General features: G+C 34.9%; 1 protein-coding gene across 1 annotated transcript in view; it reads left to right on the top strand.

The window, feature by feature from the left end:
- REEP5 (receptor accessory protein 5) overlaps positions 1–14802 on the top strand; it is a 37104-nt gene that overhangs the window by 10072 nt on the left and 12230 nt on the right. The window contains exon 3 of the mRNA XM_011365174.2: positions 8432–8570. Within this exon, the coding sequence (XP_011363476.1) occupies positions 8432–8570 (139 nt within the window). The remainder of the gene's footprint in view (positions 1–8431; positions 8571–14802) is intronic.

The raw sequence follows: 14802 nt of genomic DNA, 5'->3' as shown, positions 1-14802 counted from the left end.
ATGGCCACTATATATATCCTGCTGCTTCTGATAGTTATGCCAAGTGATCTAGTGAAGGATCGCTTACATGTCAGAGGTAATGCTAGACTGCTATCTACATCTTGATGTGTCCCTTTTGTTTGAGAAAGGTCAGTTTAGGTTGTTCCTGTGTTGGTAGTAAGGGTACTTGAGCTTAAGTCAAACTTATAGATATATTTATAGAGCCATCAATTTTATTGACAGGCTTGTCCCAGTAGGATTTGCATGTGCTGTTTTATTGCTTTGAGCATTAATTGTTTTTAACCATCTAGCTATCAAATAGTTTAATGCATTCAGATTCGAGTTATAAAATGTTAGCTGGGAGAGGTCTTAGAGATCAAGCTACTGGGGTTATAGCCATCTTTAACAGATCTGGAAACCAAGGCCACAAACTGGAGTTACTAGACTTGGGTCACAAGTCTGTTAAGGCAAAGTCAGATATAGGTATAGAGTCCACTGAATGACTATTTTTTGTGGGCTTTTTTTTTTTTTTTGTAATTCCGTCTCCATTAGAGATGTTTTATAGACTCATCTTCAAATGTGTTTGCCTGTAAATTTAGCTTATTGTATGTTATGCATTTCATTAAATTGGTCATTTTATACTATGGTAGAAACTATATTCAAGAGTAAAGGAGCATGATATGTTTCTTATTGTATATAGATAGTCATCTTAGAAGACAGTTTATGTATTTAAGAAGCATATTTGCCACTAGCTATCTCATATCTTTGGGGTTGGGGAGGAGGGTTGGGCATGAGGGTTGGGCATGATATAAATAGTACATAAGCAGATTGGTTTTATTATATATTGTTTTCTTTCACTAGTCTCTCTCGCTCTGTTCTTCCTCTTGCTTTGAAACACACCTACTTGTCAGTGAAAAACAAGTGTAACTTTCTGAGCACCCATAGTTTCTGACCTTTTTTTCCATGAAAAAGAAAAATCTTTTCCTTATTGGCATAGAAATAAATTAGTGTTTATGTCTTAAAATACATGACTTTTTTCCTGCTGATTCGATGTACATATGCATCAAATAAGATTTGCAGCAGCAAACTGTTAAACAGAGGTAATAAGAAAACCATTTTGAGCTAATCAGGAATTCTTCACATTCTCTGATAAATACAACCAAAAGTGTCCCGTGTGTAGATGGTCATGTTAATGTGTCTGCTGTATCAAAAGGATTCTAAACATTATGGTTCACATTCTTCATATTCGAGCTTCAAAGAATTTACTTTGCACTCTGGACTATTTGTTATTAAACATAGTTTACCACATTAGAAATAAAGCAGATGGACCACAAAGCAATTTCCTTTCTGTTCTTTACGAACAGCACATCTCAAAGTTTTTATTGTTTTACTGCTTATTTTGATGCACTGCCAGTGTGGTAATATAAATCAACTTGTTAAAATTAAAATCCTATCGATGGGTACGACTGATTATGGTAGTAAAGCTAATGCTTTGAAGACATTTAATATTACTTAATTTTATGTCATTTGGCTAGTTTGAATTGTAGTGACTAAGTTTCATCTGAACCATGTACAGTACAGGTAGTATATACCTGAGCTGCTTTTTGTGTGATTGATCAGAAGCCACGTATATGGAGCTGGTAATTACTAGCTATGTTAACCATTGGGTGAATAGCTTAACTTTTACAAAATTCAATTTTCTCACATGTAAAAGGAGGGAATATGTCAAACAGCATAGAATCAAGCATTCAATAAGTGCTTAATTAAGCATGGTTACTTTTAAAATACAGAGAAGAAAACTGACTTAATCACAGTCATGGTTCTCTAACTGTTATTGAACTTTCAAATGATTAAGGAAAACCTTCCCAATTATTTTCTTTCATTTATTTTTTTCCATGTACTCCTTTTTTTTTTTTTTTACTTATATCAGCAGCTTAACACCATTCAAGAACAATAAAGTACAATAAAGTTTTGTTCTTCCCAGTTGTAAATATGTGGTATGGCTAGTGGTTTTCTTCTCTTTTGGTACACATGTTCCTAAGCATGGGGTATAATTTTAAAGAACATTTAAAAATATTAAATCCATTGTTTACCTTGTTTTGTTTCCATTGAGATTTCCAGGTTTCTGTAACTCCACCTTTCTAACCTCCTTCGCAGGACCCCTCCCTAAGCACACATGTGCTACTTAATTAGGAGTGGAATTATTTTTTGACTGTTGACTTTAGGTCCTTGATAATCATTGTTTTGGCCCCAGGGCTTAAGCACAGTGTCAGGTACTTTGTCGGTTTTTGGTATAGACTTATGTCTGAATGCATCTTGCTGGATAAGCTATACAAGGCTTCTCTGGCCATTTCACTTCATTCCCCACCACTAAGAATTTAGTGGAGAAAAGTATAGCCAGTCAAGTTTTTGGTTTGTACTGATAGTAAATAATTACTTCTTAAATAATACGTAAATAACTGCTTATTTTTTTCATTTCCTTTTTGTCTTAAGAAAAATTATAACGAAGTAAAGAAGATTAAAGTAGATAGTCATATTTCCTGTTTAGAAGTTACCTTTATATCATTTGAAATATAAGATATAGGAATGAATATCTGTAAAACTTCCCAGTGAACTTTTTGGATTTATCATCTATCTTATGCTTGTCTTTCATTGTATACATGTGTGTGGGTATAATACATAAATATAATATATATGAAGAATATACTCCATTCTAATGTAGGAAATTGACATTTTTCAGTTTAATGACATGAACGACGGTATTGAAATACCCATTAACCAGGAATAAGCTTGAATCTCAAAGAGTTAATACAATGTCAGAAATGCTTAATTTATAACTACATTGAAGTGACAGAATATAACATTCATCCCAATGGTAGAACATAACTGAAGTTGTCTTTGGTGAAAGAAGGAAATATCAGTAATTATAACTGAGAAGCATCTCAAAAACAAAAATCGCTTCCCTTCTCATATCTGTTTTTCCTGTTTGCTACTTTTAATTTCTTCGTGATATAATAATAGAATATTTATAATATAAATATTAGGTAAAAGTCGAGCTGGATGTTTTTGGACATTTTTTGCATTTGTTAATTGCTTAAAACTCTGAATACTATTACATGTTACACATAACAAACATGGACTTTGCATTTAATGCTGTCCTTTAGCCGTGCTTGGTTTAAGAAAACAGCAGCAAAGATGTGAACAACAGATGGGCCACGGTGGAGGCAGCCAGTACCAGTCACTGGGGCCCAGTGGTCTGGATGCGGGCTGGCCAGTGGGCTATGGACATATCTGTACCAATTCAATATGAATGTAAAGAATTTTGGCCAGGCACCTTTCCAGCGTGTGCCTTGAAAAATGTTTTCAGTAGTGTCAAATTCGTTCCCGCTGACCTGCGAATAGGATTTTGGAGATTTCAGCTAACTCTTTATTCTCTGTAGCATTTGGGATTTGGAGAGAGAGGTATAATTAAAATCCATGGATAATTCTCTAATCTCTTTTAGCCTATTAACAATGCTAGTAATCCTTTACTAGCTCTGCTTAGCCGCAATGCCTGGAGTGTTATCGCTCTGTTTTTTATCTTTTGCCTTGTGATGGTAAAAATTATTACCATATCGTAATTATTACCTATTAAGGTAATATTTAGTGATACTTACTTTGTTCCAGCCATTGTTTCTAAGTGCTTGACATGTATTAATTTAACCTTCACAACAACACAATGAGGTTTCTCATCCCTAGTTGACAGATGAGGAAACTGAAGCCCAGGATAACTTGCCTAAGGTCACATACCTATTAAGAGGTAGAACCAGGATAGAAAGCTGCAAGCTAAGAATGGGAAAATGATGTAAAGCCAGAGGAGCATTGGGAAGAAATGAAGGAAAGAGCCTGGCTATTTCATAGTTCAGTGTAATTAATAGTTTTTGATAGTTTGTTTTGTCTAAATAGAAAACTAGAATGAGTCAGTTTCATGTGATGGGCTGTATGACTCTTTGTATCTTTCTGTTTGTGCATGTGTGTGTATTGACGTCCTTTTAATGCTGTAAAACACAACAGAATGTGTCTGGTCGTTGTTAGAGATTTTTGTTTCATGAGCTGTTTCCTCAAGAGAGAAATTAAGTGAATGTGTCTGATGTTCACTTTAGTGTTTGTTTTTAACAAAGCCCTAAAGAGAGACCTAATCTCACAGGAGGAAGTAGTTATAGAAAGTCTGGCGCCCATTTTTTTTTTCCAAATAGAAACCTTTTTCCTTCCTTTTATTATAAAAACTAGTACATGCTCACTGCAAAGACCTTTATAAAAGTAAAATTCTGCAATTCCAATACGCAGGATTAACTTTACACAATTTGAAATAAATATTTCTGGACACCATTCTTAATTTGTAAACATACACAAATATGTTTTGGGATTTTTTTAATGCAAAATTAGTAATCTTTTGTACACTCAACACTGTATCTTGGACCTCTTTCCCCATCAATGTCTTTTTTAAAGCCTTCAGAATAGTTCAGTGTATGGATACACGAAAATGCATTTAAATGGTTCATTGTTGCCCTTAAAAATATGTGAACGCATGCTTCTGTCATCTTAAAATTTGAGTTGAAATTCATTTTAATATCAATCTTCCTTCTTTGAACTTTATTTTTTTTGTCTGTAAAATGTGGAATTCGAACTGGTCCACCTCTAAGATATCTTCCAACTCCATATTCTATAATTCCAGTTCTGCTCAGAGAATTTTTAGAACTGCTAACTGCTCCCACAGTGTTGCCACCCATCTTCTGCACTCTGGCCACATCTCTGTTTCTTCCTCTCAAAATGAGAATAACACCTATTCCATATGGCTGTTATGAAGGTTAAATTAAATAATTATAAGGCTCCTACCCCTCCTGTTCTTTAGCTTTGCCATTTTGGCTGGACTGCAGATGACCTAAGGACATAGAATAAATCTCATGGTTTCTTGAATTTCCTACGTTGCCTAAGTTGATACATCCTCTTCCTGATACATGAGATGAAATGTGATTCAGTATATGTACAAGGCAGTAGAGTGTATTGTTGAGGAATCACCTATATTTGCTCACTTGGACAAGAAAATGTATAAGTAAACAGCATTATGGAACTCCCCGTTTTAAGTTCTTTTATTCTCTTCCTTCTTGAGTTTTAGGTTCTTCAACTGTAAACTGAGTGGGTGAGACTGTCTGTAATGTTCTTTCTTGTTCTGACTAGCTTATGTTATGACATGTAGACATTTTTTTTAAAGGAATGTTGTGCTCTTTTAAATTAAAACAATAATTAAATGCTTCAATAATATGAGAAGTGCTATAAAAATTTTTTTTTCACTTTAAGAAGACCCTGATCTTTTCTTGTCTTCTTTCATTGCCTTGGTTTTCTATAAAGTAGTGATCAATGTGTATGTTCAGTTTTGAGTTCTTTTCTTTCTATTTTTCAGTGTTACTCTATCTTGTTCCAGGTATATTAACATGGAAACTTGAATTCACATTGTTGATAAGTTAAGGAACTAACCATTTTTTTTTTTTTAATTGTTCCTTGAAGCTCTGAACTTGAACTGTTAGGGTAGTTTTTCTATTTTTGAATCGCAGATCATGAGTACTATCTTAAAAAATAATGATAGAATGGAATTGAAGATATCACATTTAGAATGATTTCATGAAATGTTTAGCAGTTTATGTTTATAAGTGGATATGTGTATTTTCTAGATCATGTGTGTTAAACCATACTCTAATAAAAGCACAGAGGGAAAAAACTTAAGTGTAAATGGTGTACTGTTGTAAGTTCTTTGGTTAACATGCTTGCCTACACCTTTTCTTTGGTCTTCTATTATATTAGCTCTATCTGAGGAATGCTAAAACATAAATGTAGTCTACATCTTATAAGCCATTATTTTATAATTAGCTCTTTTAAATTCATTTTATATGATTCTTGTGTTTAAAGTGAAAAAACTTTTGTCCAGTCTTGATATCAAAGCAACATTCACTTTATCACTTCCTCCTCTCCTTCTCTTCCTTATGTCAGTAACAGTCATCTCATTCAGCTCCCCTCCTCTTGGTTATTTTCCTAAAACACTCATGCACGCATGCATGCACGCACATATATTCACCCACTGCTGTTTCTAATTAATTCAGAGTCTTTCTTAGTGAATGACTCAGCATGATCCAGTAGCCTGTCTCTTTGGGGAACCCACTTTACCAAGTAGTCAATGTATTTTCAATACTTAATCCATATCATGGGCTACACAAGATTCATATTTCTTCTAGTTTACTATTTTAGTCGAGCTCAGTTACAAATACCTAGGCATATGTTAGGATAGGATTTTAAAAATTATGGAATTCAGGTTTAGAATGAAGAGATTCCCAGGACTGGAAGACATTTCTGTGTTTCAGAAGTAAAAGAGGATTGTTTTTTATTAGAACAGCTAATCCTAAAATTTATCTGTGGGGGAACCACAGAAGACCCCCAAATAGCCAAAGAAATCTTGAGGAAATAACAGAGTGGGAGGTATCATGCTCCTTGATAATCAAACTGTACCACAAAGCTGTAATAATCAAAACAGTATGGTACTGTCATTAAAATATATATGGATGAATGGAATAGAATAGAGAGCCCAGAAATAAATCATCATTTATATGGTTAATTAATCTTATGACAAAAGAGGCAATGAATACAGTGGGGGTAAAGTCTCTTCAATAAGTGGTGTTGGCACAACTAGACAGATAACATGTAAAACAATGAACCTAGACCACTTTCTTATACCATATACAAAAATAAACACAAAATGGATTAAAAACTTAAATGTTAGACTTGAAACCTCAAAACTCCTAGAAGAAAACACAGTAAACTCTTAGCTATGTCGTTTTGGATTTATCTCTTCAAGCAAAGGAAACAAAAGAAAATAAATAAACGAATGGGACTACATCAAGCTAAAAAGTTTTGCACAGCAAAGGAAACCAACAAAACCAAAAGACAACCTACTGAATGGGAGAAGATATCTACAAATTATACATCTGATGAAGAGTTAATATCCAAAGTATACAAAGAACTCATACAACTTAACTCCAAAAAAACAAACAGTCCAATTAAAAAATGGGTAGAGGACCTAAATAGACCTTTCTCCCAAGAACACAAACAGATGTAAGGCATATGAAAGGATGCTCAATGTCACCACTAATCATCAGGGAAATGCAAATTAAAACCATACCTGTCGGAATGGCTATCATCAATAAATCGACAAATAACAAGTGCTGGTGAGAATGTGGAGAAAAGGGAACCCTTGTGCACCGTTGGTGGGATTGCAAGTTGGTACAGCCACTATGGAAAATAGCTTGGAGGTTCCTTAAAAATTAAAAATAGAACTACCTTATGACCCAGCAGTTCCAACTCAGGGTATTTATCCAAAGAAAACAAAAACACAAATTTGTAATGATATTTGTACCCCTATGTTCATTGCAGCATTACTAGTAATAGCCAAGATATGGAAGCAACCTAGATATTCATCAACAGATGAATAGATAAAGAAGATGTGGTATATATACACAATGGAATATTATTCAGCCATAAAAAAGAATGAAATCTTGCCATTTGCCACAACATCGATGGACCTAGAGGGTATTATGCTGAGTGAAATAAGTCAGACAAAGACAAATACCATATTATCTCACTTATATGTGGAATCTAAAAAAACAAAATAAATGAATAAACAAAATTGAAACAGGCCCATAGAGAACAAGCTGATGGTTACCAAAGGAGACGGAGTAGGGGACAGTAATAAAAAAAGTGTAAAAGAAGATTATTTTAAATTTATTTCTCTTCATTTTTAGAATGAATTTTGTTTGAGCAGTAGTTGGTACCGAGAAAAATCATGTTGTTAACTGGTGAGGGGAGGAAAGACCATAGCCTGAGGATTGCATAATGATAGAACAGCATGGACACCATGATTTTTTGTTTTCAACTGTTTGTTAAGAACTATGTTATGGACTTTGGGCAGTGCCTGCACTGTGTTCCAGAAGTTCCTTTATGTAAATTCCTACTCACCCATGCTGTACTCCAGTTATTAAAAGTGCAGAAGAATTGAGTTACCATGAGACAGCTCTTGATATATCCCTGGTGGTGGGAATCCCCTGGGGAGTGGGAATTCCCCGGGTTCCCAGTCATTGGTGGCATCTCCTGGGGCCCAGGTGGAGGCTGAGCAGGGTGGAGATTCAGGCGACAGCTGGTGCTTGTTTCCCTGGTGACCAGAAGATGACTGGAACATGTAGTTATAATGACTTGATCTGATATCTCCACATTGTTTTCTGTCTCTTGTACTCTTGTGTATAGTGACACACTGCATACATTTTCCTGTTTCTCAGTTGGTGTTGGTGGGCAGGCTGTGAAAGTGTAATGTCTGAAAATGTTTCATTGACATCTTACTACATGGTATGCTTGCTTTTGTGTTGCCTTTCAGAATTAAAGCCATAGAGAGTCCGAACAAAGAAGACGACACCCAGTGGCTCACCTACTGGGTGGTGTATGGTGTGTTCAGCATTGCCGAATTCTTCTCCGACCTCTTCCTGTCATGGTTCCCCTTCTACTACATGCTAAAGGTATGTTGGCTGTTCCTGAACTGCTGTTTCCTTCCATCTATGTATTTGATTTGCTCCCAACCCCTAAAATAAACTCCATCTCAGGACCAATAAACAAAGAATAGGAACGAATGCTTGAATGTTGGATATCTGTGGCTCTGCCTTAGATCATATAAACAGAAAGACAAGATTCAACATGTCTAACATTTTTTTGTATGCTGTCTTGGAAACAGCCAAAGCAATTGTGTGTTTAAGATGTGTTTGATAATGATAAAAGATGGAAATACTAAGACTTAGCACAAACACTGCTGTTTGCCAAGATCTTATCTTCATGCAGTGTTATCTACATTTCATGCAGAAGGCATTGCAAATGTTGGCAGGCCATTGATTATTCAAAATGGGGAGCGGGATCATTATTTCTGTAGTGATGAAGGCCATACCCCATTATTTCTTATATAGGTTGGGAGGAAAAATATGAAATTGGCTCTCTGAGGAAGTCATTTCAATAGCTGGCAGGTGCAGCCTGACACACCTCGTTTGGCAGAGGAATGGCCCCTTTACCACCATGTGTGGAAAAGGAGTAGGAAGTTGAAATTCATTCCCAATGGGGCCTGTATCGACTCCAGATTTGCACCAGAGGTTAATGAGAATAAGAAACTTCACACCTTTTCATAGAGTGGTTCTTTCTCCCTAAATGGGACAAGCTGTCTTCAGTTGATTCCTCAAGTGTCTTCCATGGAAGCGGCCCTGCTTCCCATTAGTTGCACAAGATGTAAACAGTCTGGTTCCCAGGGCCAGACTTCCCAAGCTGGAGAGGGTGGTGTGTCCAGCCCTTATGAATTCTAGGTCCTCTTCTTTCCCTTCATAGTCTTAAGTATTCGTTTTCATACAAGTTTTGCATCACATAGTTTAAAGACTCAAATAGTTCTATAAGATTTTTTAAGAACAGCAGTTCTGCATCCCTGTGCCCCATGTATTGTTTTCCTTAAAAGCAACCACTATCCCTTCATTTATGGCAGATTGTTTTGCTATGTGTCTAAGTAACATTCTTGTTTAGTCATCTTTTAGTTTTCCTATTTTATGCTTTAGCTCTTGATTCTCACTGGAAGATGAAGATTTGGCTCTCTTCTTATGCCGGCCAAACACGTGCAGTCTTCCCACATCCCCATCTTCCTCAGGTGTCTGCATCATAATTTTGGGTAGGCAGACATTCACCACTTACATTACTATGACTTTGTAAATACTGTTTAGTTGGGCCATCTAGTATACATGTAGTATTCTTGCAGTATTTTATTTCCCCTAGAACTAATCATTGTTTTCTTATTTATGAGACCTATGTCTCATGTCCTTATTGTTTCAATTTGTCCTACTTTTTCTGCATTTCTACTTTTTAAAATTTTTATCTAAAAAAATTTAGATTTAGGAAATTAGATACAGGAAGCTCTCTCATTCTTTGGTCTCCCTCACTGTAACCACCACTATGTTGATATTATCTCAATTTTTATTTCTGGGTAATTATGGATATATTTTTTCTTGTTTTTTGGTTTTAGCTATTTTAGAAATCTGTTTATATTTTCCTTCTGGGAGATTTTCTCAGTCTCATCTTCCAATTTTCAAGTTTGTTCCATTCTGTTATTTATGTTATACATTGTGTTCCTTATCTGAACTATTATATTTTTCATACCTAATATTATTGCTTGGCTCTTTCCTATTTGTTTTTTGTTTGTTTCATATTGCTGTACATTTTTAAAATATAGTTAGTGATCCAATTTAAAATTCTTGGTCATTCAGTTCTAATATTTCTGCCGCTGACAGGATCCATGTTGATTGTGTTGTCTTTCTTTTGAAATGGTTGTACTTTTCAAATACCTTCTTATTTTGGCCTCTAAGCCCATTTTCCTCCAGGGTTATCAGCTACTCTGTTGGGTACTGGGAGAAAGGCCACACTCCAATTTGTGCCAGTCCTAATAAGCTCTTGGTAGGGCTGGGTGAGTTCTGGGGTAGGGAGCCCCAGGCAGCAGAGGAACCACAGTTAATCACTGTTCCCTCAGAAAACAGCTTTTCAGGTCAAGGTGTCACCCTTTGCTCCCCAAACAGTATTAGAAGGAGATACTGTTAAATTGCAATTCACATCTGTAGGGGTTGGAGCAGGAGGTATTGAGAAGGAACTGCCCTGGCAACTTAGTCCCCATCTGTTTTCCTCAGTGCCATACAAGGCAGGACTAATATGCCAAAACCTTTGTTTTACAAAGAAGTATGAGATAATTTTTTATCTTGGAGGTAATGGAGCAAAGACAAAACATAAAAGTCACAACGAAAAAGATTTGATAAATTTGACTAGATAAAATTTTTAAAAATTAAATGTCTATGTGACAATGGGCAGCATAAACAAAGTTAAAATAATAACAGACTAGGGGGACATATTTACAACATTTACAACAAGGAATTAGTATATAGAATATATAAAAAAAGTTTACAGATAAAAGAAAATGGACAAAAATTATAGACATTTCGCAGAAGAGAAAAATATGAGTAGCCAGTTAACATCTCTCTAGTGACCTGGGAAATGATAGTTAAAATTGTGAAGTATCATATTATGCTTATGTAATTGACAGATATTTAAAAGATTAATATTGTCTGTTTTTGGTGAATATATTGGAAAATGGATGTGTGGTGGTGGTGTCACGGTATAAATTGGAATGGCCTTTTAAGGGACCTTTTGACAGTTTCTTGTCAAATTGAAAATTTTCTTTCTAGCAGTTCTTAAGTATGTATCCTAAGGAGATATTCGCTCTGCAGAAGAGAGCTGTATAAAGATATTTATTACAGCATTGTTGGTTATAACTAAAAATTATAAACAACTGAAGTCCATCAGCAGGTAAATGGTTAAATGAATTAATAGTACATCCAGTTAAGGGGAATGAAATGATCCATATGTTTGGATATAGAAATTTTTAAAAATTATATAAATTATAGAACGTTATATACAGTATGACATCATTCATGGTAAAAATAAAAACAAGAAGCTAAATAGTTTAAAATTTTAAATGAAAACATGCTCATTATAGTATATCTATCTTTTTAATTCTGAATGGCATTACCACAGAAGGCCTCGTAAGACAGCTGAAGAATTTTCCTTTTAAACAAATGGAAAAAATTAGTCTATGGGAAGATTTAAGATTTCAGAGCTTGCTAGATATTTTTTGTTTTTGTTATTCAAAGACATTTAGCACTTATAAAAATATTTTTATAATCTTTAATTTGGATTCCATGTATTTTAAAATTCAAATAATTTTGAACCCCTTCATAAGATCCATCTAATGGTAGTGACATCTCAATACTCTCTCTACTGGAAAGAAACTTGGCCTTTGCCTTGAGTCCACCTGCTTGCTGCAGTGGACGGTATCTTGTTAGCAGAACCATCAGGCCGGTGTCTGACCTCAAACCTCTGAAACATGAGCACGGCTGACTTCTATTCAGCCTGCTCCTGGTCACCTCTGCTAATGGAAGAGGTAGAGAGAGGATCCAAAATAAGAGCTGATCATTAAATCATTTATATTTTGTTTTGAAATACATTACAAAAAGTGCTTGGCAGCAAATTTTCTTCCCTAACAGTAAAATGAATGTGCGTCCATTAGTAATCCTTTGCTGTATGGCAATGAGAGTGAATTTGCTGCATATGTTTCAAGTAGATAATATACTTGAGATGATTTAAAATTGTTTATGCTGTCAATCAAAATGCTTTCCACCTGCATTCGTAACATATTTTGAGTGGCTTTAATGAACAGACTGAGAATGTCTCTGAGTTGCAGAGTATGTAGAAGTTGTTTTAAGGGAGAGTATCCCAGGTCAAGGACTAGCATAGATCTTACCTAAGCCATTGCTACACTCACCTGGTGATTGTATGGGAGGGTAAAAAAAGGCCTGCAAATAAGAACGTGTTTTAATATTTTATCTTTTGCAGAATTACTATTGGTGGTTTTGTACTGTTTTTCATTTTTCTAAAGCAGCCTATAAATTGGAGGTAAATAAGAGGGACTAGTGGTTCGACATCAAAGGTGAGCTGAGAAGATCACATAACAATGGACTGAGCGAGAAACAGTGGATCATGAGCTGAACAGAAGGGTTTAAAAATAAATGTAAAATCCCCTTTTTCTCTGATAATGAAAATAGCATATACTCATTCCGTTATTCAGCAGATATTTATTTAGAATCTCTATGTGCCAGAATCTTCTAGGTCTGGGGGACACTTTAGTGAATAAAACAAAGTCCCTGATGTTATCCTGTTTACATTTACATTTATGTGTGCTGGGGTGAGGTGGACGCATGTTTTGGAGAAGGAAGAAAAAGGCATTTGTAATTCTACCACTGTTAACATTTGGGTCATCTTCCTATTTTAATTTGCAAATATATTGGTCTATATACATAAATACAAGTAGAAGTGCATATATATATATATTATTGTCTTAACTGTATATGTATGGAACCATATATGTATGGTTAAGACTATATACTATATACAATTATATAGTTCACGTTTTTCAGTTAACACAATGAGTATTTTCTCATGTTACTTAATATTCTTTGACCTAGTTGTCTATTCCTTATAGATAATAATTTACCCACTCCCCAATAGATAGATATTTAGATTCGTTTTTCTCTTTTAACTAATGTGCAATGAATATCTTTGCGCCTCATCTTCAGCCTCATTTAAATCATTATTTTAGATTTTGAAAACAAGGTTGAATAAACTCTAGCAAGTTTTAAGTTCTAATCCAGACTGTCACCTGTCTGGATCTGTTTCACCTATTGACAGAGCATAACATTTCTCTACTTAATTTTGTAGTTGGCAAAAAAGATAGAGAAATCTCCTCCTTCACATGTTTGTTTTAAACTTCTGTTTGTGCATTCTGAGCAGTCTGTTTTAGCTTTAGCCCATCACTAGTTTTGTGACTCTACTGGAAAGGCTTCCTGAGATTTATGGGTTTTTTAAATTATTGGAGTGACATCGATTAATAAAACCAAATAGGTTTCTAGTGTACAGTTCAATAATAGATCATGTGTATATTGCATTGAAGATTTATGTTTCTGATCAAGTGATTGCAGCATATCAAGAGGTCAATGTTGAAATATATTTTTTTCTGACATTAACTCTCAGTTCTGACCAGGCTCGTCCCAAACTGCATATTAAGCACATCTCTATCTTTGAGATATCCTTTCTAAGGAAAAATTGGATGATGACAGCATTTGAATCACAGACAGAATTATCTGTCTTGTTATAATTTGTAATTTAAAGATTTAGTGTGTCAGTGCTAATAGTGCCAAGAGTTCAGTTAAATAACATGGACTTTTTGAACTGCAGGTTAAGGGTGGCCTTGTGTTTCCTTGAGGAAGTATCATCACCTGGCACTTTGAGGGCAGCTTGATTAAAAGGATGACAAGAACTGTGTAGCTCAGGGTACTCCTGAGCTGTAGAATAGTTACAGAGATTTTTTAAAAAGGGAGTTGTAAAATCTGGCAGCTGAATATCACCTTGAGAGTTGAACAGTAATTAACTTTATTTTTAATATAAGAACATTATTTCATTGGAGAACTGGAAAATGCTAAGGATGTAGGTAGAGAGCAGTAATTATTTTACTATCTCAAGGCAATAGCCAGAGGTTACTGGAAAGAACTAAATTAACAGTCTGGAGTATAGCCTACAAAGTAATCACATGGGAGAGATGCAAAAATATATAGATACTTGGCTCTGGTGCTGTCTGGTAGTCTTGCCTTACTTTATACAGAAAAGGTGAATGGAACAGCTTTTATAGGTTGCTGAAGGGTTGGTATCTACATAGGTAGATGATAATTCAGAGATTTTCAACAACAGTAAGAACTTGGTAATACTACTACTGTCTTGTATACTTTCCTCAAGTACATTAATTTATGACTTTTCTAAAGTCCTGCAGAAGAAAAAGTTAATTCTTAGAGGGGATGAACATCTGTCTCTACATCAATAATCCATTCCTGAAAATCACATATTCTACATAGGAATACCAGCCAGGAGACTATTTCTTGCAATTTTAAATGGTAAAAAATTAAATTGTATTACATGTCTTAAATGCCATATCAATTTCCTAAATATTAATAAAACACGGCAAGACATCTCTGTATATATGTAACAAATATCATATTAGGATGTTAGATGCTAAAAACACTTACTGCTGTCCAAATCCAGATGCTCCTTATGATGGGATTACGTTTTGATAAG

Source organism: Pteropus vampyrus, unplaced genomic scaffold (genome assembly GCF_000151845.1).
Source record: "Pteropus vampyrus isolate Shadow unplaced genomic scaffold, Pvam_2.0 Scaffold106, whole genome shotgun sequence".
Lineage (NCBI taxonomy): Eukaryota > Metazoa > Chordata > Mammalia > Chiroptera > Pteropodidae > Pteropus > Pteropus vampyrus.
Note: the sequence above shows the minus strand (reverse complement) of the source record. Positions and strands in the feature narration are given on the sequence as shown.